We start from the raw sequence: 24,914 nt of genomic DNA on the forward strand, positions 1-24,914 counted from the left end.
TAAAATAATAGTGATCGGGGGGGGGGGGGAAGAGCAGGTGTGGGGAAGTCCGGAGCTGCAGGGCCGGCGTTAGAGGGAGTAAGAGCTGATGGTGCCACAGGGTCCCGCGTTGGGGGGGGGGGAGGGAGGAAGAAAGAAGATGGGGGTCATAATCCAACGCTCAGGGGCGAAATGTGCGGGGGCGAAATGTGTGGGGGCAAAACATCCGGGGGGCGAAATGTGTGGGGGCGAAATGTGTGGGGGCGAAATGTGTCTGGGGGCGAAATGTGGGGGGCGAAATGTGAGGGGCGAATTGCTGGGGGCGAAATGTGGGGGGCGAACCTTCCGGATCCCATCTCGTGGTGTTTACATTAATGAGGGAGAATTTGTGATCTCAAACTTTTAGGTGTCCATGCTGCGATATGTACAAAACAAACTTAGCATAGCACCCTGGTAACATCATCTCTGTAGTAAAATATAGTTGTCACAAATTTTGTTGTGGGAATGCTTTACAGTGAAGATTCAAATACTTGTAACAATCAAGGGACAGATGAATGAATAATGCCAAGTATAGGTAAATCCTGGATGAAAATCTGTTCCAGTCTGCCAAAGACCTGGACTGGGGAAGACATTTCACCCTTTTAACAAAATGATATTAGGCGCAAAGCAAAATTGGAGTGACTCAGCAAAAACAAAATAAATGTTTTCTGGTAGGCCAAAGCCCAAACTTGAATTCAATATAAAATCTGAGGCAAAGACTTAAAAAGTGAAGTCCACAGAGCATTCTAAGTCAGTTTGAAAGGACAAACTATTCTGCCAAGAATTTCATGAATATTTCTGTAATTTTTTCAAATGCTGAAGATATCCAGTATGTTGTGTAGATAAGTGAAAAACTCCTATTTTAATTCAGTTTAATCTGTATTTTTAGATAGCTTAATGTGAAAAATGTATAAGGGTGTGATGACGTTTGCAAGGCGCTGTATGCTAAGCTGCGACAGGATCACCTATTTTCTGCATCATTCACATAGCAACTTCTAAAAAGGCAGGACAACTTGAAATAAGATCCATTTCTCTTCCTGCCACTTTAGCACTATACTACAAATTAAGTCCAACTGAGTAAAAGGCACATTTCTATAAGCTTTCATAGCACAATAGTCATCTCCACTTAAAAACAGAATCTTAATCTTGTTGCTTTGCAAATTTCAGCAAGTTCTATTGTTTTAAAGGGGTGGCAGGATATAGCATTGGCAGATATGCAAGTTAACAGCAGGGCTGCGTAATGGCATCAGTTAGGTGCTTTCCACTTCTTTACTTTATAAAGAGAGAATAATTCTTGAAAGCTTGTCAAAGATATATTAAGTTAGCCCAATAAAAAGTTATCACAACTTGTATACTGCTCTTATTTCCATATTTATACCTAATTTGGGAGAAAACCCCTTTCCGAATAAAAATATGCATACTTTCAAAAATTCTTGTGAAGTTCCAAACCTTTCCTTCTGCAGCATGTAAAAGTGCTTATGAAATGGCACCAGGGCCAGGGTGTCCAGTTGTCTGCTTAGGGTGCCAGAATTTTGTTGGGAGGGGCCCAATGGCTTAGTAGATGAGCAGTACTTTAAAGTTGCTCTGGGCTGGCAAGAGGCCTCTGAACACGTCTGCATTGCCTGTTACGTCCTGCAACCTCAGACTGGAAGTCTGCATCAGAGGGGACAGGACTCAATAGCATGTTTTCATTTTGATGAATACAACCTCAGACCTGAATGGAGGCAAGGTATACCTGTGACAAGCCAGGTAGGGAGAAGGGAAGAGCAGGACAATGCTGAATAATGAGGGAAAATGTGGAGATGAGATCCTGGCCATTTGAGAGGGCGGGAGTAGGAAGGGGAGAAGCTGGTCATTCAAAACTCTGGTGGTGGGAAGGGGAGATGCTGAACAATGAGAAAAAGTATGGCCTTGAGCCAGCCCCTGGGGGCAGTGGGGAAGGGAAATGCTGGAAGAATCGCTTAGGGTGTCAAACATCCTAGGGTTGGCCCTGAATGGCACTAGGTATGTATTTTAACCACATAAAGATCAGACAATTTTATAAAAGTCTATTTGAATGGGAAGCCAGGGCTGAAATCCTGCTTCTCTCACTGACACTGTTTGTGATCTTGGGCAAATCAACTTACTCTCACTGCCTCAGATAAAACTTAAGATTGGGCAAAGAAGTCACCGGTGTTCCTTGGAGCTTGGATTTGTAGAAGGCAAGTAATTAATCTGAATTCAAAGCAGAAATGGCTTTCAAAATTACTAGCTAATAAAATACAAGGAATTATATGTTAGTTATATGTCTGACATCCTACATACTGAACACTGCTAATATTTAAGCGAGGACCATTTTGAGACTAAAAAGGCTGAAGGAGAGCTGACAAATATCTTCCTACTTGGGGCTAAGATGCCAACAGTGCTTTTCAAAATTCATTCCTACCAGAACACCTGGCCTTGGCCCCAAAATGAACCCTATGAAAATGCAGGACCACAAACTAAAAGTCCTAATATACACAAATGAAAACCATGATGCCATAAGAATTGCCACTGCTGAGTCAGACCAGTGGTCCATCATGCCCAGCAGTCCGCATCATGAGAGAGGTACGGAAAGCTGTGAGTGACACACTTCTGCAAAGCCGATTCACAGTTGGGAATTGATCACCTAATGTATGGACTCCTGTAAAGATTAATAGAAAGATTATCCAGGTACAAATCTAATCTTTCATTCTCTCTATTTCTCTGATATTTCTCTGCAGGCCAGTCTGGAAAAAGGACTTGCAGTGGCATCCCTCAAAGTTCAAGTGGCAGGCCTCCATGCTTCCGGGCGCAAGGAGGTAAAGTTTCACTGACACGGTCTTTATCGTGAGATACAAGATGGATTCCTCCTGCATTGGTTCATAAGGAGCTTTAATGAGACCCTTTAGAATGATGTTAAAATTCCAAGATGGAAAAGGTTGACATAGTGGAGGCCGCAACCAGAGCACATCTCTTAGGAATCTAGTCACATTTGAATAAGTTGCCAGTGAAACTTTTATCTCCTTGCACCCAGAAGCATGGAAGCCTGCCACATAAACTTTGAGGAATGCCACGGCAAGTCCTTTTTCCAGACTGGCCTGCAGAAAGGCAAGGATAACCGTAATGGAAGCCTGTAGTGGCTCCACCTGCTCCCTTTCACACCAGTGTTGAAAAGCCTTCCAAGCCTTGGCTTAGGCCGCCATTATGGAATACTTTTTAGCTTGGAATAGAGCAGCAATAATTATACCCGAATAGTCCTTGCGTTCAAGAGTCATGCTGTAAGACCAAAGTACTCCAGATTCTCCATGGGAACTGGTCCCTGACTGAGAAGCCCCGGATGACCCGGGAGCTTGAGACTGAAAATAATAAAAACTAAACAGAGTAGATCAGAAACACCGCTGCACAGTTTGCTTGCAGAAGGAATAAATGAAGGGAGCACTCCACTCCACTGGGAATGAGGGAGGTATGAAAAGCTGAAACACACTTCTACAAAGTCAGTCCGCAGCTGGGGATTGATCACCTAATGTGTGGACTACACTTCTGCAAAGTCAGTCTGTGGCTGGGGATTGATCATCTAATGTACGGACTCCTGCTTTCTTCCTGAACAGTGCAAAATATAGACAGCAGATGTAAATTCTCAAAACTGATATATTTGAATCACTGAATTGAAAATAAAATCATTTTTCCTACCTTTGTTGTCTGGTGATTTTATTGTTCTAATCATCCTTTCCCAGGCTCTTGCTGCATTTCCTTCTGTCTATGCTCTTAACTGTTACCAGGACCTTATCATTTATTTGTTGTTTTTCTCTCCTTCACTTTCTGCCCTACATCTATCTTTTTAATGGATTATATTTAAACACTCTAAGCTTCCAAAAGCAATCCTTGTTAATTTACGCTTCTTTGAACCTCAGTCTCACCACTCTACCACCTCAAAATGCTCTCATTGCGGTGAGCTTTACGTGGTCATTTCCTCACTGGCTCATTTCTATTTAGTTTTTACTTATTGCTTATTGTTTTTACTTATTGCTCTTCCCTGTTAATTTGATCTTTTGATCGAAAATTTGGAAGAGGTAGATTACCGTGAGCAGTTATGGGAGGACCCTTGAAACAGCAGTAGGCGAAACAGCGTCTAACCTCCCAAGCCGAATCAATTAAAGCTTATAAAGAAGAAGAGTGAAGGAGTAAAATATACAGCTAAGTTTTTGGATATATGTTTATATCTTTATAATATATTTATGAATATTTATGAAATGAATGAACTGAGTAACCACTAAGCACTTTAGAAGAAATGAAATAAATAAGGAGTAGCAATAGCAAAATGCACAAGCATTTTAAAATTAACGGGGAATAAGTAAAAACTAAATAGAAATGAGCCAGTGAGGAAATGACCACGTAAAGCTCACCACAATGAGAGCATTTTGAGGTGGTAGAGTGGTGGGACTGAGGTTCAAAGATGCGTAAATTAATAAGAATTGCTTTTGGAAGCTTAGAGTGTTTAAATATAATCCATTAAACTGAATATACACCCTAAGCAGAGAATCATTAATCATATTCTTTAGAGATAGTTAATACTACATCTATCTTTGGCATTAGCTTTTAACATTCAGCTTTCTTCCATTTTTCTGCTTCCTTCTCAATCTGTCTACTTTTCCATGTCTTTCCCTCCTCTCCATCCATGTGCATCATCTCCTCCCTCTCTCTGCCCTTCCCCTTTCCTCCCCATCTTTCTTCCCATAGAACTCTGGCATCTTCTTTCCTTTTCCTCTTCATCTTTCATCCCACAGAGGTCTGGAATCTTCTTTCCCTTCCCCCCCCCTCCTGTCTGGATCCGGCAAGCTTTGTTTCCAGCGCTGCAGTCCTGCACTCTTTAGGCCATGGGCAGCGTAAATGAAGTAAACACGCTGCCTTCAATTGCCCTGGAAGCTTTCCCTCTGCTACACCTTCCTGTTCCCTGTACGTCCAGGCATTTGATTGTCCAGACCACCAGTACATCTATCTTTATACCACATTCTCAACCAAATATTCAACAAAGTCTGAAACATCCAGAACAAGACCTTTTGGATGTGGGAGTGGCCAGCAAAGTGATGGGACTGGTCACCCAGACATTGCAAGAGAGCAGTAGGGCACCTTAAAGGGCACTGCTATGAACTTCACAAAAAGGGTGTCACCAGAACTCCCTTATAGGTCATGGTGAGCCCCCCAAACCCACTATACCCACCTATCTACCACCCCAATAGCCCTTATGGCTGCAGGTGGCACCTGGAAGGAGAAGGAGAGTAGGGTTTTAGGGGGCCTCACATTTTTTACCATAAATATAGTGGTTAGAGTAGCTTATAGGCCTGGGTCCTCCTCTCTATGGTTCACACTAGCCCACCCCCCAGACTACTTAAGACACCTCTGTGCAGTTTTACTAGGTTTTCCTATGCAAGTGCTGATGCTCTGTAGGCAGTTATGTACATTTTGATTTTTATGGCGATGTGAGGGGGTCAGTGAACATTGGGGGAGGGGAGGGGAAGGAGTGTGTGTGTGTCTTTACTTTGTCCCTGCAGTGGTTCTTTGGATACCTTTTGGGCACTTATACCTGTTTTTAGATCGCCTAAGCCACAACGTATAAGTTTAAGCAGTCTCATCTAACTTTCGATTATCCCTGCAATACGACTAAGTCTAAGTCGGCCCACATCCCGCCCTAACTACTCCTCCAAAAACGCCCCTTTTTTGCTCTGGGCATACAGCGGGATTCAGAGGCCTAAAAAGTCTCTGAATAGGTCTAAAAAGCCGTTTCGATTATCAGCACTTAGATGACCTGTCTTTTTGATCATCCAAGTGCCGACTTGAGTGGGTTTTTAGACATATTTCTGTTTCGATTATGAGCTCCCTAGTGTCTATGGCTTATACTAGTAAGAAACTGGACAGTGTAGCTGGGTCATTTCATCCCGACAGACTGTTATGTTCTTTAACTGCAAAAGAAGAGAGCTGAAAGACTGCATAATTGCATAGAACCCAATTTTTATTCCCTCATGACAGAGTGATACTGTAATTCACAGGGTAGCTGGATTGGTAAGAGAAAGCTACAATTCCTCAGAAATAAACTGGGTTTGTGCTAACAGGTTGGTGGTGGCAGCTGCCAGGTATACTCCAGTTAGTCTATGGGGAGGCTAGATATTCTGGAAACAGCCTCATTAGTTTTGGTAGTTGTTTTAAAAATTTGGTTGTAAGATGGGAGTACCAAGTGCTGGACTAAAGCAAGTGATCTTGCATGCTCAACTACCCAGGCTGGGAGAGAATTAAAGAGGAAATAAAGACAAATTAAATTGACCAAGTATCTATGCTTTAAGTATGTCAACCTTGTTACCCATTCTGAGCTCATTGGGGAGGAGGGGATATAAAACTAACCAAATAAATAAATATTGTTATCCTACAAACAGGACAAGCTTTACACCATAATTTGGAAATGTGCCCAATGGCAGCTTGAATATAATGGACCTACACTCTGGAACGCCTTTCCCCTCCACATCAAGCTAGAACCTTCTCTGACTTAGCTGTGGCAATTCACACATAGAGAGTGGAGGCATATGTCATGGGGCATCACTGCTTCCTCTATGTGTAAATTGCCACAGCTAAGTCAGAGAGGATTCTAGCTTGGAGGGGAAAGGTGTTCTAGAATGCAGTAACCTAGTACTGACCACTAGGTTACTCTAGAGACCTGCTTGCTTCTCTGATAGGACTGGCCATAATATCTGAGACTGTCATACAGGCTGTTGTCCCCTGAGGAAGGCAAGTCTGCTTGCCGAATCCCAGATCCTGGTTGGGGCTTTCCTAGGATTCCATTGACCTGAGACTTCATATGGTCTTTTTCAAGACCTAGGACTTTTAGACTTTTTATATGTTTTTTATGTGTTTGTTTTGAATAAATGCGACTCACAATTGGTACAGACATCTTACTTGCCTCTTTTTTTGTGCTCTTTGTGTTTTTGCCGAGGCCAGCTCGCTTCTTTTTTTTCTCTGCCCTACAGGAGGAAAAGCCTCAGACACCCATCAGGGAGAAACCCTCCTCTAATTAGAGAGGGTGAAAAACTTCATTGGCATAAAAACCTCCTGAATGGCATAGGTTTTACTCAAATGCAAGAACAAGAATGGATTTATAAGTTAAAACCAGAAGAACCCTTTGGTCTTAACGCTAAGATTGAATGTGTTCACTTTTTTTGAACATTTTGAAAAAAAAATTTCTGAATGGTTTTTTTGGATAGAATATTCACTGTGTCAGTTTTAAAATGGATTTGACAGAAACTTGAGTTTTTTAATTGGCTGATTCAGCAGTGTTTCCCTTAATGCCCCTCCCCCACGACAACAACAAGCCGCCCAATAAGAGTGGATATAGTCCATTTTCTGAGCATGATTGGGTGTGTTAACTATGATGTCAGTGGGGGGTTGGCTTTATAACAATTTAGCAGATGCCGGACAGCCATGGGCATTGTGAGCACATATAGTGCCGGGTTGAAATAAGTGGACACAGACAATTTTGTCAGGCAGTATTCTGACTTTTTGCCTAAAATAAGTGCTATGTCTAATAGAGATCTTCTCTTCACAGGCTCGCTCTTCTCTATTTTCCTGAAGCAGCAGCGAGGCAAAACGCTTGGCCATCGTTGGTGGGGCTGGGAGCCCTTGCTTGATGACATGCTGAAGATAAGTGTTTGAGCAATATTTTGTGCCATCTAAGTTTAAAAAGTTATATAGCCGTTCAGGAGGTATTTATGCCAATGAAGTTTTTCACCCTCTCTAGTTAGAGGAAGGTTTCTCCCTAACAGGGGTCTGAGGCTTTTCTTTCTATAACATACTTCCAGTTTACAATTGCCTGTTTTCACATATGTTCACAGCTTTTGGTTATTATGTTAAGTAGTGGAGTGCCCAGGGGTCTGTGCTGGGACTGCTGCTTTTTAACATATATATCAATGATCTAGAGATGGGAATAAACTAGTGAGAATTAAATTTGCTGCTGAAACAAAGTTGTTCAAAGTTGTTAAATCGCAAGAGGATTGTGAAAAATTGCAAGAGGACCTTGTGAGACTGGGCGTCAAATGACAGATGATGTTTAATGTGAGCAAGAACAAAATGATGAATGTGGGAAAGAGGAACCCGAACTATAACTATGTGACGCAGGGTTCCACTTTAGGAGTCATTGCCCAGGAAAAAGATCTAGATATTATCCTTGAGGGTACATTGAAATCCTCAGCTCAATGTGTGGCAGCAGCTAAGAAAGCAGAATGTTAGGAATTATCAGGAAATGAATGAAAAACAAAGATAAAAATGTTATAATGACCTTGTATCGTTCTATGGTACGGCTGCACCTCGAATAGTATGTGCAATTCTGGTCCCCATACCTCTAAAAAGATTCAGTGGAATTAGAAAAGGTACAGAGAAGGGCAACGGAAATGATAAAAGGGATGGGACGACTTCCCTATGAGAAAATGCTACAGCAGCTAGGGCTCTTCAGCTTGGAGAAGAGACAGCTCAGGGGTGACATGATAGAGATCTATAAAATACTGAGTGGAGTAGAAAGGGTAGATGTGTATCGTTTGTTTACTCTCTCCAAAAGTACTAGGACTAGAGAACATGTGATGAAGCTACTAAGTATAGAATATTGAATAAATAAAATAAAAAAAACCCAAACAAACAGTAGATTTAAAACAGACTGGAGAAAATATTTCTTCACTCAACATGTAATTAAACTCTGGAATTCATTGACAGATAATGTGGTGAAATCTGTTAGCTTAGCAGGGTTTAAAAAAGGTTTGGATACTTTCCTAAAATAGAAGTCCATTGGTCATTATTGAGATAGCTTGGGGAAATCCACTGCTCATTCCTAGGATAAGCAGCATGAAATCTGTTTTACTACTTAGGATCTAGCTAGGTACTTGGGACCTAAGTTGGCTACTTTTGGAAACAGGATGCTGGGTTTGGTGAACCTTCTGTCTAATTCCAATATGGCAATTCTTATGGTATTATAAAAGTAACTGGACAGCAGCTACATACCATTGCTATCTTGTTAACATTAATCCAAAGCCCCAGAATGTCTGACAATGCAACCGTTTATGTAGACTTGTGGCCAGACATGGAGATGTCTATCCAAACATACATTTGCTGGTCCAAAATGTTAATAAATGATGTGTATAGTAAGCTCGCAAGTTAATTAAATAAATCATTTTGAACAACCACCTCTATTATATTTGGCACAATTGGAGTAATTTTATAACGAAAAACTTTCAAGAGGTTCTTATTTTATAAAATAAAAGTTTCTATGTGCCTTTATAATCCCCAATAGAACACAAATGCACAAATCTATATTGTATACATGTGCAATATTTCAAAAAGTAAGTATGCACTTAGATAAGAGCTGAGTCAGATCTCACATTTGGACAGGAAGGGAGAGGCAGTACCCCAGTTTGTAAGTGTGAGTTTGACATAAGCCGAGCATTCTTAAACCAGGGACTGCCTGCACTATTGAAAAACTAGAATAGCAGATAAGTGCAGAAAAAAAATGGACCCATCCAGACTACTCAGTTATTGCCATAGATAGACAGACAGACAGAAACACAAAAACTGCCACTGGACAGATTTCTTTCTAAATTATACTGAATCTTTTTCTGCTCAATGTGGGGTACTTGTAGATCGTGGCATAGCTAGGAACTGAATGGGCCCCAGACAGGAAAATTAAGATGAGCCCCTTATAATACTATCTCTCCCGAGGTAAGGGGACTTGAGGGATGAGGAGGAATCCCTTCAGAGCTTCAGTGTACAAACCCTGCAAAAAGCAAACACATTCCAGCCCTATATGTAAAACCTGTTGTAGTAACAGAAATAGAAACTGAAATGCAAAATATCAGAGATGCAAATTTCCCAAAGCTAATATGACTAAAACCTCTCTATAAACGAAACCTTGCCCAAGACCTTTGCAGTCTATCTCTCTTATCAGAGTGTAGTCATTTTTAGGGCATTTCCCAAAACTGATATTATTACAACAAATAAATTCAGAAAACAACACTTTTTCTACCGTTATCTTTTTCTGTTCTCTTTGGGGGAGGGGGTCCTCTTAAATATCTTCCCAAAGTCTTGTGTTCTTTTGACATTTCTTCTCTCTTTATTCCTGCTATCCAATTTCTTCTGCATCCCTATCCCAGCATCTACTCTCTGTATCCCTGTCTCCTCCACCCCATGTTCAGCACCTGCCTTCTCAGTGTCTCTCTTTCATGATCCCTCCATACCCAGAATTTGAGTCCTTTTCGCTCCGCTTATCCAGCATATCACCTTACTCTTCCTTTCATTCCAAACCCAGTATCTCTTCCCCTCTCTCTACCTTCCTGCACATAACTAAATTTTTAAAAGTATGTGAGTAAATGCAAATCCATCTTCAGAGATACCTCTGCTACATTCAGTTAAAGTTACACAGTTGCATGTACAAACTGTGGATCAGGCATCTAATTTTTTAAGAGCCTATTTCTGATTATAGAAATTTAAGATACTCTAGATACCAGTACAAACAACAAGTTTAAGATTTTCAAGATCTCCATTTCTGTAATAAACTTAACTAAAAACAATAGAACTTACAGAGCTATAATGCAATCTGATAAAGCAAATATCATAGTAATCGGTGAACATCTATGATAACTGTATGTAAATGAGCAATGTGCTTTAATCTAGTCACTTTCAGAATCACTGCCTCTGGAACTGCTGTCCCCCAAGAAATCTTCTAGGTCTTCACTATCAGCTCTGTACTTGTTATTGCCACATGAAGTAACTAACAAAATAAAAATATAATGTTAGTTATTAATAAAGCTATGTAAATTTCATTTTTCAACTATTTTACTTATGTTGCATGGTTTGAATAATACAAGCACCTCTTCATCATATATAATTCTTAACATCAGCATCAAAACAATCAGCTTGGTGTTTAGTAAAGAAAAACCTAACAGAGACTTGGTGAACACTGTGGGGCTCATTTTCATAAAAACAATAAGCGTCCAAAAGAAAGCATAAACAGGCACTTGGAGGTCTTACTAGTCAAAATGTCCACCATTCTCAAAACAGACTTTCCAGACATCTTTCTGGTTGTTTTGTCTCCAGTGTGTCTAAATCTTAAGGGGGCATGTTAAGAGGTGTGCTTTGGGTGGGCTCCGGAATTGGAACATTTTGCAGGGCTAATCAAACCTTTAAAAAAATGTCCAGGGTTTTTTTTTCAGACTTTGGAGATAGACCTGTTTTTAAAACATATAAGGGTCAAAGAAGTGGCCAAACTGACCGGATGACCACTGGAGAGATAACATGACCCCCCTCCCTTACTCCCCCAGTGGTCATGATCCCCTCCCACCACCCAAAGATGTGAAAAAAATATACATTCTAGCCTGTATTATGAGGGGGTACTGAAAGGTTCTTGGCCCAATCAACCAACTTCCTAAATTCTGAGCATTATTTTGTCACTGTAGCTGAAGAGAGTGTTATCTTATTTCATTAAGTGACAATTTGCAGCAACAAAATTCTCTGTTTTGACATTGTTTCAGATCACTGATTGAACCATATCTATGTCATTCTCTTCTTGGTTAGGCTGAGAACTTGTCACCACCCTAACCCTCCCTTTACAACTTCACACAGACAGCTGAGACTAGCAGAGAGGCACTCTAGAGGGTACTGCAGTGAACGTCACATTTAAATATACCAGGTACACATCACTATAACCTGCTTATATTGTATAGCAAGCCACCCAAAACCTACCCTATCTACATAAAGATGACACCTGCAGACATAAGGGCCATTGTGGTGTACAGGTGGGTACAGTAAGTTTTGGGTGGATTTTTGAGGGCTCACCATACAATAGCTAGGGGCATCTATAATATAAACCAGTAGTACAGAGTTTGCTTTTATCTCTAATGCAAAATACAATGTAAATATTTAAAGGTTAAAACAATATAAATATTACAAGTCATTGCCTTTCAATATTTTTTATTATTCCAAATCTAATGCTAATTGCCTTACCGAGAGGAAACTGACCACCATCTTCAGAATCTTCCCAGTGTTCAAAATCAAAATATACATTTGGATTCTGTTAATAAAAAACAAAACAAACCTCAAAAATTTCAATAAATGCTTCTACATGACATATAGCATTTTTAAAAATTTATATTAGCATGGTTGAATCACCTTTTGTTTTAATAAGCTATTCCAGGCTCCTTTTTCAGCTTTTGTAAGAATTAAAACTGGTTCTCCTTGTTTGATTACACATAACGATGTTTTCACTATTATATTACCACTCAGTTCCAAGTTGGCCAAATAATACTTTTCTCCTGAATGAGCACTGTATTGAAAGAGAAAGATAAATTAAATGCAGAAAAAAATATCTTAAGTTTGTTATTATTCTTTAGACACCAAGAATTCTAAATCTTACCTAAATGCAACTCTATCCATGAAAAACGTGGCATTGTGCTCTGTAACATTTGTTATTTTTATCTTCAAGGTAAGGGTGTCTTCCTTCTGAAACCATTTTATTTGTGGGTGAAGGCTAAAAAACAATCGAGTTAGTATACAGTAATTCTGTTTTTGCCAAACCTCTTTTAGAAAAAAATATCTTTTTTCTTGATCAGTTACATTCCCTCACTTAAAATTCTGACCCAATCACTTTTTAGCAACCATGATAGCATATGGTAGTCGGAAGCGAGAGAACTAAAAAAAAAAAAAATAAAAATCACATGGAACCAAACCAATTTAACAGCAAATCCTTAACTGTCTTAAGGATTAAGCTCTTTGATTAAACAGTAAGTTTGAAAAAAGTATGTCCCCCCCTCCTGAAATGTCCCATACAGCATATGCATCACATTGAATGGTCTTTGATATTTTAAACAAAATGTAACATTAGACAAATGGAATGTGTAAACACAACATAATTTTTAAATTATGTCATTTATTTAAGGAACAAAATTACCCTACACTCCCCAAGTGCCCCCTAAATTTAACTGGTTGCACCAACTTCAACAGCAATAATTTCAACCAAACACTTTGTGTAATTTGATTTCAGTCTTTCACATTGCTGTTGAAAAATCTTAACCCACTTTTCTTTGTAGAACTGCTTTAATTAATACACATTTGCACTGAAGCTGGCCCGCTGGAGCTGCTGCTGGGAGCTGCGGACGCACGCTACCGTGTGTAAGTCAACACTGGAGTTATTACAGGCAGATTGGTGGCCAGCTTTCGATCCCGTGGTGAGCGGCAGACATTTTTATTACTTATCAGCTGGTTGAAGCCGGAAAGGGGAGGAGTGAGAAGATAATGGGGCAGAAGCCGCTGCTGGGAGTGGTGGTTGCACGCTACCAGTGAGTATGGGCCTGTACCCTGCGGTGAGCGTTGGGTAGATTGGCGGCCAGCTTTCGATCCTTGCTGAAGGGCCGCTTTCGATCCTTGCTGAAGTGACTGGCCTAAATCAGTTAGCTTCAAGGATTTCTTAAAAAACTTTCATAGGTAAAGATGCGGATGATATTATGATTTATAAATGTTTTAAAGGTGATATTGTCCAAGTAACCAATAGTATTTGCAATGGATTAACAATAATGGCATGTGGACTCCATCCCCATAAGCCCGGTACATGCATTTTATAAACAGGCTCCTTGCGGCGCACGCCTTCAGCGCGCGCCAAAGGAACGCACTTAAGGAGCAGGTCCTGCTCCTTATTGCGCTCCTTTGTGCGCGATCAACAGGTAATAGAGGTAATTGTTTTTTACCAAGTAAGTGCCCTAGGAAAGATTTCTCAGTAAGCAAATTTCTTAAAGGACTTTTACCAATTTTACTGCTAATAAGCTTCCTTAACTTGAGCGAATCTTTGACCCTCCATTAGCCCATTTGAAACATCCCAATAGTCTGCTATCAATGGAGAGCCATGCTTCAAATATTCCAGTCATCTGCGGTCATCGACCTCATAAGCCTCTCAATAGGGTAATCTCTTCTCAAACTATGGAATGTTTTAATATTCCTTTAGTTCCTCATTATTTGACTCCTTCAAAGAATGATACTTCGCTGAATCTAATTAATAACTCTTTTAAAATAGGGTTAATTAATGTTTGTTCTTTTAAAACTAAATATCATTTAATCAAAGATCTTATCACCTATTTCTCCTATGATGTTTTATGCATAGTGGAACATGGCTTACTGACGGGAAGAAGCTTATCTTTCCTATGCTTGTCCCCCTGGATTTTCCTCTCTCTATAACCATCGTCTTACTAAACGTGGCGGAGGATTAGCTGTCATTTTGCGTGATTCCTTATTATCTACTAAGGAATGCTCCTCAGTTAACTCTTCCATTGAGTTTTTACAATTTACATTAAGAGCTAAACCCAAATTAGATGTTCTTCTAATCTATCTTCCACCGCCTATTAATTGTGAAAATCTCTCTCAATTGCAATCGCTTCTGTTTGATTTTGGATCTTCTTCAACTAACTCCCTGATCTTAGGAGATTTCAATATACACTTTGACAATTTGAACAATAATTATACCAAAGATATTCTTACTCGTATTAGTCAGATGGATTTCTGTCCACTCATAACTAATCCTACACATCAAGCAGGTCATTGATATGGCTATAATTTCATCTTCTTCAATAGATAGTTATTTAATAGGGTCTTACCTACCAGTACCTTGGTCAGATCACTATCTAATTCCTATAACCTACCTGACTTCTTCTATTAAATTAGTTGCATCCAGCAAGATTATAAAATATAGAGATTTTAACAATTTATCACCCGATTTAATTGTTGCAAATTTCAAGTTAAATCTCTTGGACACAAAGCCTAACTCTTTAAATGACCTTCTATCTCTATGGAATGATTCCACTAAGTCATTAGATAAATTAGCACCGATACAAACAAAATGTATTTCCGCACGAAAATGGTCCAATCCCTGGTTTTCAACTGAACTTGTTCTAGTTAAAAAACAACTTTGGTCGCTAGAATGTAGTTGGAGAAAAGATAAGAGTCAGTCCAATTTTGAAAAATTTAAAGAACATTCCAATATCTACAAAGAAAAAATAAACCAAGCCAAAATGAAATATTATTCAGACCAATATGAAAGCCAAAAATGTTTCTATGCTCTACAATATTTTAAAGTCAGTGGCTCCTACTGCTAAAAAACAAGTTCAGTCTTCTAATCCTCTGCCTAGAGAACAAGAACTTGCAATTTACTTTATGGAGAAAGTAAAAAACATTAGGGAAAGCTTCAGTATGAATAGACAGACAACGATTGATCAAGAGCTATTGGAACCTACACTATCAGCAAAATGTGCGCAATTTCATCTTCCTTCTCTTGAAGAACTAGAATCTCTTATTAAGACTATTAACACAAATGGTACACAATCTGAACCAATTCCTCCTTTTATTCTTAAGCAGTATTTTGATATTTTTGGACCTTCAATACTATTTCTAATCAACGAGAGCTTACAGCAAAGTATTATGCCTCTGGCTTGGAAAACATCCATTATTCGTCCTATTGTTAAAGACCAAAAAATAAGTACTGAAGAGAAATCAAACTATAGGCCAATTTCAAATATTCCATATCTGGCAAAATTAACAGAGAAAATAGTATTTAACCAAGTATCACATTTTATAGAACAAACAAATATATTACATCCAAATCAAACAGGTTTCCAGCAATATCACTCTACTGAACATTCATTGATTGGTATGTCAACTTCTATACTTTACCACCTGTATCATCACTCATCTGTTCTTTTGATTTCAATTGATCGTTCGTCAACATTTGACACAATTGATCACAATCTCTTAATAGATAGACTCCAATCTATTGGCATTACGGATCAGGTCCTGCTTTGGTTTAGATCTTATTTGGACAACCGTTCTTCAATAGTATCCTTTAACGATTCAACCTCTGCTAGTTTTTCAGTATGGTATTCCTCAAGGTTTTATTCTTTCTCCTCTTCTGTTCAATATATTTCTTGCTCCTCTCATGACTCTTTGCCAATCTATTGGCTTCTCCGTATTTGCTTATGCGGATGATATACAACTTTTATATCCTCTGGACCCCACCAGTCTTTCTGAAATATCAGCTGTTAATGATAAACTAAAACAGATTCACTTATGGCTTGACACCAATAGACTTTCCCTTAATATCAATAAAACAAATATTATGCTCTTCCCTTGGAAAGATAATAATAAGCTTGTCACTCCAATTTCCATCAAAGTGTCACCCTTAAGCAGATAAATAAAATTAGAATTTTAGGGGTGATTTTTTATGAAAAATTAACTTACCATGACCACATTAGCTATGTTGTTAAAACTACCTTTTTTAGACTACGCCAAATTCGCTCAATATCCAAATTTTTATGTCCTAAATCATTGAATATACTAATTCATTCAATTATTATCTCAAAAATTGATTATTGTAATGCGTTATTTAAGGGAATGGCTCAAAAGGAAATTAGGCGGTTGCAGATAATCCAGAATGCTTCCATTAAACTAATTATGAAAGCAAAGAAGTTTGATCATGTGACACCTTTACTTCAAGAAGCTCATTGGCTTCCAGTGTCTCATCGTATTCTATATAAATTATGTTTGCTTACATTCAAATCTCTCCTATTTAAAACTCCAGCTTTTATTTATAAAGCATTGATACCATATAATTCTTTTAGATTATTGAGATCAAATGACCAACATTTATTGGTCATTTCCTCTCTTAAAATTATCAATACTAGATGGCAATTTATCTTTACTATTACGGCGCCTCAGACTTGGAATTCACTCCCACTTTACTTAAGAGAGGAAAAGAACTTGGAAAAGTTTAAGAGCAAACTTAAGAGTTTTCTTTTTAAAGATGCATTCAATATTTAATTGAATTGCTTATTGCTCTTCTGTTTAATTTTAAACCTTCTATTCTGTTTTGTCTTTCCCTTCCTGTTGTTCTTAACCTCTAATTGTTGATTCCTACGTTACTTAAATTGTATTTCTATCCTTGCCTTACCTACTGTTTCATTGTGTTTGTAAATTAGTTTTTTTATTATATTTTGCAAACTTAGTCCCTTTGTTAGTTATGTATGTTTATTTTATGTATATTTTAACTATGTATTTTGCTGATTTGTACATCGCCTAGAATTTGGAATAGGCGATTAATCAAATTGTAAATAAACTTGAAACTTGAACTAAAATTTAATAGGGAAAAAACCAAATTTATGGTGATAGAAAGCAATTTTAGTCAACTAACTAGTAAGGAACTTATTGAAGGTATTCCCTACAAATTAGAAAATTAATAAAAAATCCTAGGAGTCAAAATTGACAATATACTATCTTTTGAACATCAAGTAAAACAGATAGAAACATAGAAAGATGATGGCAGAAAAGGGCCACAGCCCATCAAGTCTGCCCACCCCACTTACCTACCCCATTAAGTCTGAATGCTGATGTCCTAGTTCCTTAACTCTCGTAGGGATCCCACGTGGATGTCCCATTTATTCTTAAAATCGAGCACGCTGGTGGCCTCGACCACCTGCACTGGAAGTCTGTTCCAGTGATCTACTACCCTTTCTGTGAAAAAATACTTCCTGGTGTCACCATTAAATTTCCCTTCTCTGAGTTTGAGCGGGTGCCCCCTTGTGACCGAGGGTCCCTTGGGAAAGAATAAGTCGTTTTCCACTTCGACACGACCTGTGATGTACTTAAACGTCTCAATCATGTCACCCCTTTCCCTACGCTCCTCTAGAGTGTAGAGCTGTAACTTGCCCAGTCTTTCTTCGTATGAGAGACCCTTGAGTCCGGAGACCATCCTAGTGGCCATCCGCTGGACCGACTCAGCCCGAAGCACATCTTTACGGTAATGTGGTCTCCAGAATTGCACACAGTATTCCAGGTGAGGTCTCACCATGGTTCTGTAGAATGGCATTATGACTTCAGGTTTGCGGCTAATGAAACTTCTTTTGATGCATCTCATCATTTGCCTTGCCTTAGATGAGGCCTTCTCAACTTGTTTGGCAGCCTTCATGTCTGCACTAATGATTACTCCTAAGTCCCGTTCTTCTGAAGTCTTAGCCAGTGTTTCTCCATTCAAGGTATAAGTTCTGCATGGATTTCTGGTACCAAGATGCATGACCTTACATTTCTTAGCGTTGAAGCCCAGCTGCCACGTCGAGGACCAGTTTTCCAACGTGATCAGATCCTGCGTCATATTATCCTTGAGAATGCTTTCACTTACTATATTACACAGTTTGGCGTCGTCGACGAACAGTGCTACTTTACCCTGAAGCCCTCGGGTCAAGTCACTTATGAATATGTTGAAAAGGGATGGTCCCAGGACCGAGCCCTGCGGCACTCCGCTAGTCACTTCCGATGTCTCAGAGAGGGTGCCGTTGACCACCACCCTCTGAAGTCTTCCACTCAGCCAATCGTTGACCCATGCAGTTAGTTTCTCACCTAACCCCATCGACTTCATCTTGTGCAATAGTCTGCGGTGTGGGACACTGTCAAAAGCTTTACTGAAATTCAAGTACACTATGTCCAGAGACTCTCCCGAGTCTAACTTTCCCGTCACCCAATCAAAGAAGCTGATTAGATTGGATTGGCATGACCTACCCCTAGTGAATCCATGTTGACAGGGATCCCTTAGGTTCCCCTCGTCCAAAATCGTGTCTAGTTTACCTTTAAGTAAAGTTTCCATGAGTTTACATACTACTGATGTGAGACTTAATGGTCTGTAATTTGCAGCCTCTGCTCTGCAACCTTTTTTGTGCAGAGGAATGACGTTGGCTGTTTTCCAGTCCAGGGGGACTCTCCCCCGTACTTAGGGAGAGATTGAAGAGTACTGCTAACGGTTTCGCCAGAACATCGCTTAGCTCTCTGAGCACTCTTGGGTGCAAATTGTCCAGTCCCATGGCTTTGTTCACCTTAAGTCTTGACAGTTCACTGTAAACATCAGCAGGTGTGAACTCGAGTTTCTGAAATGGGTCTTCCATACTTTGCTTTGTTTCCAGCCGTGGCCCATGTCCTGGTGCCTCGCAGGTAAAGACTGAGCAGAAGTAATCATTCAGTAGTTTGGCTTTATCGGAATGTTTCCACATAATTTCCGTCTGGCGTTCTAAGGCGTACTATCCCGTTTGCGTTCCTTTTCCTGACGCTAATGTACTTGAAAAAGGATTTGTCCCCTTTCTTAATGTTCTTTGCTAGAGTTTCTTCCATTCGAAGTTTGGCCTCCTTGATTGCTGTTTTGACCGCTGCAGACTTTGTCCTGTATTCAATGTTTGCTTCTTTTTCCCCGGTGCGTTTGTATGAGAGAAATGCTCTTTTCTTCTCCTTGACGAGGTACGAGACCTCATCAGTGAACCATTGGGGTTTCTTTTTTCTTTGTTGTTTATTTACTGATTTTATGTAGCGGATAGTTGCCTCATGAAGAGTCGATTTCAAGGTTGACCACATGGCTTCCACATTATCAGTTTCTTTTTGAACCTGCAGAGTCTGATGGACGAAATCTCCCATGCATGCAAAGTCAGTGCCCCTGAAATTGAGTACCCTTGTTTTAGTGTGTGATCTAGGGAAGCCTTTCCTAAGGTTAAACCATACCATGTTATGGTCACTGGTGGCTAGCGTTGCTCCCACCGAGACACTTTCTCCGTTCGTAAGTACCAGGTCCAGGATGGCCTGGGCCCTAGTGGGCTCTAGTACCATTTGCTTGAGCCGTACTCCCTTCATGGACGTTAATATCCTCCTACTATCACAAGTTGTCGCTGAGAGTGTGTTCCAGTCTATATCAGGCATGTTGAAGTCTCCTAACAGAACAACGTCCCCCCGTAACGTGATGTTCTCAATGTCTTCAATTAATTCTGTGTCCATGTCCTCCGATTGCCTTGGAGGTCTGTATACCACACCAAGGTACAGGCATTTTTCTCCGCCTCTGGCCAGGTTTACCTAGATGGATTCCCCAGTATACTTGACATCCGTGATCCTGGATGTCAAATAGGGTGTTCAAAGTTCTCTGGAAAATGAGAAGAATTAAATCATATTTTGACTGACTGCTGTCTTTCAATTAATAGTACAATCCTTGATATTAACACATCTAGATTATTGTAATTTGATATACAACTTTTACAAAATACAGCAGCAAGATTGATCTGCCCAATAACATGATTTGAATAATGACCAAACAAAAGGTAGAAAAAATAATTTTATTTTCTGGTTTTCGATTACAATGTGTCAGATTTGAAATATATATCCTGCCGGTGTTGTAACCCTATACTTCTAAGACTAAGGGGTGCTTCTATTAAGGTGTGCATTTAGCGCGCACTAAATTGGTTAGCGTACCTTAACAAAAGGACCTCTAAGTATCTTAATAAAAAATTCAGCCCTTGACTTAGCCTAAGTTTTCGATTTCGGCCCCTTATGTGATTGAGTTTGACACCCCTGAAGTACCCCCTAACTAGACCTGTCAAAAACTTAAATTTTGTTTCTCTTCAGATGTAGACTTGCTTTTGTGATTTGGATCACTGCCTTACTGCATAACTCCAATAATGTTTCAGCTTCATCTTACAGATGAATGGACAAACTCCTTAAAAATTTTCCAGTACAGTACAGAGTTTACAGTTCCTTCAATAATGGCAAGTTTTCCAGGTCCTGAGATAGCAAAAGATCCCCACACCATGACCACATCATTTGAATGTTGGTATGATGATCATACTGTAGAATGCTATATTTGCATTCTGTCAGACATTATGGGATCTATATTCTTCAAAGAGTTCTACTTTTATTTATTTATTTATTTGATTTTTAGCCCGTCCTCCCAAAAGAGCCCAGAACGGGTTACAAAGTACATCCATAATAATCCAGACAGAGCAGAGATGACATTTTACATAAATTACAATATAGATGACAGTTTACATAAATTACAATATAGACATGACAATAAAACATATGTACTAAGTAGCATCTGGTGAAATTAAGTGACAAAGGAGAGTTGACTGGGTGGCATTTCAGGGTGAATGACTTTAAGGCGCTGGGTTAGTAAAGAGGAAGGTTTTCAAGGCCTTTCTGAAGTTCCAGAGTCCATCTAGTGATCTGACAGATGGAGGGATTGTGTGCCAAAGTTTGGGTATGAAATGTGAGTAGGAGCGTTTGCGGACAGTTTCAGTTTTGAGGGAGCGGCCAGAAGGTATGGTCAGTCGTTTTTCTCCTTGGGACCTCAGTGGTCATTTTGGGAAGTAGATTTGTAGTTTAGTTTTCATGTAGTACGGAATCGTTTAATGGAAGGTTTTGAAAGCGAGAAGCAGGGCCTTGAAGGTGCAGCGTTTTTGAATGGGCAGCCAGTGCATGGAAGCTAATGCAGGGGCAACATGGTCACGGATGCCTAGGTTTTTCAAAAGGCGGATTGCAGTGTTTTGCATCCTTTGGAGGCGGGAGATAGTTTTGGTAGGCAGGCCCACTAGTAGAGCGTTACAATAGTCTACGCAGGATAGAACAAAAGCGTAGAGTAGTTGGGCAAATTCAGATTCTGAGAAGTAAGCATGTATGGTTTTTAGCTGGCGGAGGTAGTAGAAGGAGGATGATACGTGATCTGTCATTGATAAATTAGAGTCAAGAGTTACTCCTAGGCTGCGGACGTTGTCTTTGGGTGTAAGGGTGTTTGTGGCCCAAGAAAAGGACGGATGGGGGTATACGCATAAATCTTTGTGGATCCAGAGAAGTTCTGTCTTGGATTCATTTAACTGTAATTTATTTATGGTCATCCACTCACTTCTCCATAGAACATTATCCAAAAAGGCCAGGGATCATCCAGGTGTGTTTTTGCAAATATGTGATGAGCACTGATGTTATTCTTGCATAGTAGCAGTTTCTGCCTTGCAACTTTCCCATGGATCCCATTGTTGCACAGTCACTTTATTCTGGAATCATAAACCTGACCGTAGTGAAGCTAGAGAGGCTTGCAATTCCTTGGATCTTGTTCCTGGATTTTTTTTTCTTCCCAGATGAGTTGTCATTGTGCCCCTGGAGTAATTTTAGCAGGCTGGTCATTCCTGGGAAAATTCACACAGTTCAAAGTATTCTCCACTTGGAGATAGTGGCTCTCACTGCGTTTTGGTGCAGTCCTGAAGAATTATAAACGGCTTTGTAAACCTTTCCAGACTAATACATTTCAACAACTTTTTTGATATCTCTTCTGGAGTTTCCTTTGATACCAGAATAGCATTTTTGTAGAAACTTTGTGGTGACCACTTCATTCTCATAGTAAGGTTGAATATGTAGTGAGGCTTAGATTCAGAGCTGGTTCTCCATCAATTCTGGCTATGTTCAATCAGTTGAATGTAATTATGAATTAAATTTGGTCAGCTACTTAATTGAATTAACTAACAGGATAGTTACTTTTCACATGGGTAATTTAAGAAAATAAGAAAAAAGACATACTGGGTCAAAACAATGGTCCACCTAACCCAGTATCCTGCTTCCAACAGTGGCCAATCCAGGTCACAAGTACTTGGCAGAAACCCATATAGTAGCAACATTCCATGCTACCAACCCCAGGGCAAGCAGTGGCTTCTCTCAGGTATCCCTATTTTTAATTAAATTTAAAACTGTTTGGTGTTTATTCATGTTCCCTTTGCCTAATATTAAATTTTTCACATAACTGAATATTAATCTCATCTTTAGCAAGTCATAACACAAATAAAAACCAAGAAAATATTCTTTTTTTAGTAGAAGAAATGACAGTACCTTTTGAGAGTAGACTGTGTAACAATTACAGCTTTTTTACTTTCAGGGTCATCGGCTTTGTCTATTTGAGAAATGATAAAAGACAATCACTGTTGAAATATAGACAATTGTAATTAAATAATTGCAGTGTTTTCTTTTATTGATAAATAAATACTGATATAGGCATTTTTTTTATTTGCATTTATTCTGAACACAGAAAAAAGGGGAAGACTGTCACTGCTAAGACCACTCCTATGACAAAACTAATAATTCAGGAACAGACAACTATTTCTGAAAAGAAAGATTTAAGTTATTACCTCGATAATCTTCTTTTGTGTAGATGTGTCTATTGATCCAATGCTAGGGTTATGCATTTGAACCCACAAGTTGCTTGCAGAATACTGTCAATTATGAATGGGAAATCGAGGAGGCTCGGCTAAAGCGCCTCGGAGGCATTGAGGAATGACCCCGCACAAGATGGGTCAGAGAGGACCCTGGAGTACGAGAAACCCTCATGTGGAGCCCTGGAGAAGACGGGGCAAAGGAAAATTCAACTGGCTTCGAAGAAGATCCTCGGTAGGCAGCCCGGTGCCTCGAGGGAGAATGCACGGTAGAGTCCAGTTCGAGGACAAGGGTGTGCTTGGAGGGTTTTGCAGTTGGGACACCTGCCTGCCTGAAGTCAAAGTTTAATTGTGATATTGCTGTACAGTCAAAAGCAGACCATTCCTCAACTTCATTTTCAGGAAATCTTTCACCCAGATGCAAACATAGGATGTTGATGAAGGCTAATATGGAATTAGTATCCACTGAAACTTTTTCTCCAGACCTCATCCTGTTGTCAAGAAGACTGTTGACTTTATCACTCCACTTAACCTTGTCGCCTAAGTATTGCATTCGAAGTTTGTTCAATTTACCCTGTGCAAGATGATAAGCTTCCAATGGTGTCAAACCACGTTTTTGAAATGCCATGGTTAAGGAAGCCAGTTCTGATAATTCATCATTCAAAACTGCAAGTGTAATATGAAATTGTTCACTGTTCAGCTTCTTATAGCAGTACTTTGCAATAGGATCATTATCTTTGTCTTCTTCAAAATATTTTAACAGGGGATCATAATTTCCCATTCATTCAGAGGTCTGAAAGCAATTGATTCATCTACTATTTCTTGAAATTTGCATCGTTTAGTTGAAGACTGACAGAACACCGTGTATACAGTTCTCATTACAGTTTCTACTTCTTTCATCAATTTTACTTCTTTCCATGAATCAGAAAGTCCCAATTCTTCCCGATGTGCAACACAATGTTGCTGCACTAAATGTGGAATGTCTTTTCTCAGCTGTGCTGCAACACCATCTATTTTGCCCAACATAACAGAGGCACCATCAGAGGTGAACATAACCATTTTATTCAGGTCAAGTTCATGTTTCCTATAGAATTCCCTAATTGCTGTTACTATTGATGTAGCATCACATGCTTCCAACTGTAGCATCCCACCAAATGATGTCCTATACTCATTTGAATTGACTGGCCGATACTTAAAGTAGAGTATTAAGTACTTGTTGACAGAAATGTCTGTGCTTTCATCAACAGTTAACGTATGATATGTTGCTAATTTAATATCTGCCATCGGCACCGAGACCAAGGGAGGTTGGGTCTGGGGTGCAGCAGTGCGCTCCTTCGGGGGCGACCTCGAGGAAGAATATTCCCTACGTGAGGAGGCACGCTTAGAATGATGTCTTGAAGAGGCCGACGAAGCGGCACTTGCATGAGACTCCAAGGTAGGCTTCTTCGCCAGCACACCTGAGGAGGTAAGAGGAGACTTACCCGAGGCCGGGGTAGTAGGAGGAACCGAGGCAGGGGTCTTCGAGGTCGAGGGGGACTTCGAGGCCGAGGTCCCCGATGCCGGGGCCGAGCTCGAGGCTTGTTCCGCCGGATCCATAAGGCCAAACAGTTGAAGAATCTTGGCCACTCTCCGACGAAGAGCACTCAGTTCCAAAGTCATACAACGTGGACATGACTCAGCGCGGTGCTCCGCACCCAGGCACTCTACACACCAACGATGGAGATCGGTGATGGAGCTAACCCGGTTGCACTTAGTACAGTTTTTGAACCTGGAGCGAGGCCGGGACATAAGCAAAGGGACGGCCGCGGCCCTGCGAGGCCAAGTGGCCAGAGCAAGACCGGAGGCCCA

General features: G+C 40.0%; 1 protein-coding gene across 7 annotated transcripts in view; it reads right to left on the bottom strand.

Annotated features, from left to right (window-relative positions):
- Positions 1-8,973: 8,973 nt before the first annotated feature.
- Positions 8,974-24,914, bottom strand: part of TDRD12 (tudor domain containing 12) — a 231,110-nt gene continuing 215,169 nt past the window's right edge. For 6 of the 7 annotated variants that reach the window (XM_033940266.1, XM_033940270.1, XM_033940268.1 and 3 more), the window contains 5 exons: positions 22,747-22,807; positions 12,452-12,565; positions 12,208-12,361; positions 12,043-12,109; positions 8,974-10,810 (listed from right to left, as the gene is read on the bottom strand). In XM_033940266.1, the coding sequence (XP_033796157.1) occupies positions 10,710-10,810; positions 12,043-12,109; positions 12,208-12,361; positions 12,452-12,565; positions 22,747-22,807 (497 nt within the window). In that variant the 3' untranslated portion in view covers positions 8,974-10,709. The remainder of the gene's footprint in view (positions 10,811-12,042; positions 12,110-12,207; positions 12,362-12,451; positions 12,566-22,746; positions 22,808-24,914) is intronic. The other variant, XM_033940264.1, reaches the window with a different exon arrangement.

This window comes from Geotrypetes seraphini, chromosome 4 (genome assembly GCF_902459505.1).
Source record: "Geotrypetes seraphini chromosome 4, aGeoSer1.1, whole genome shotgun sequence".
NCBI lineage: Eukaryota > Metazoa > Chordata > Amphibia > Gymnophiona > Dermophiidae > Geotrypetes > Geotrypetes seraphini.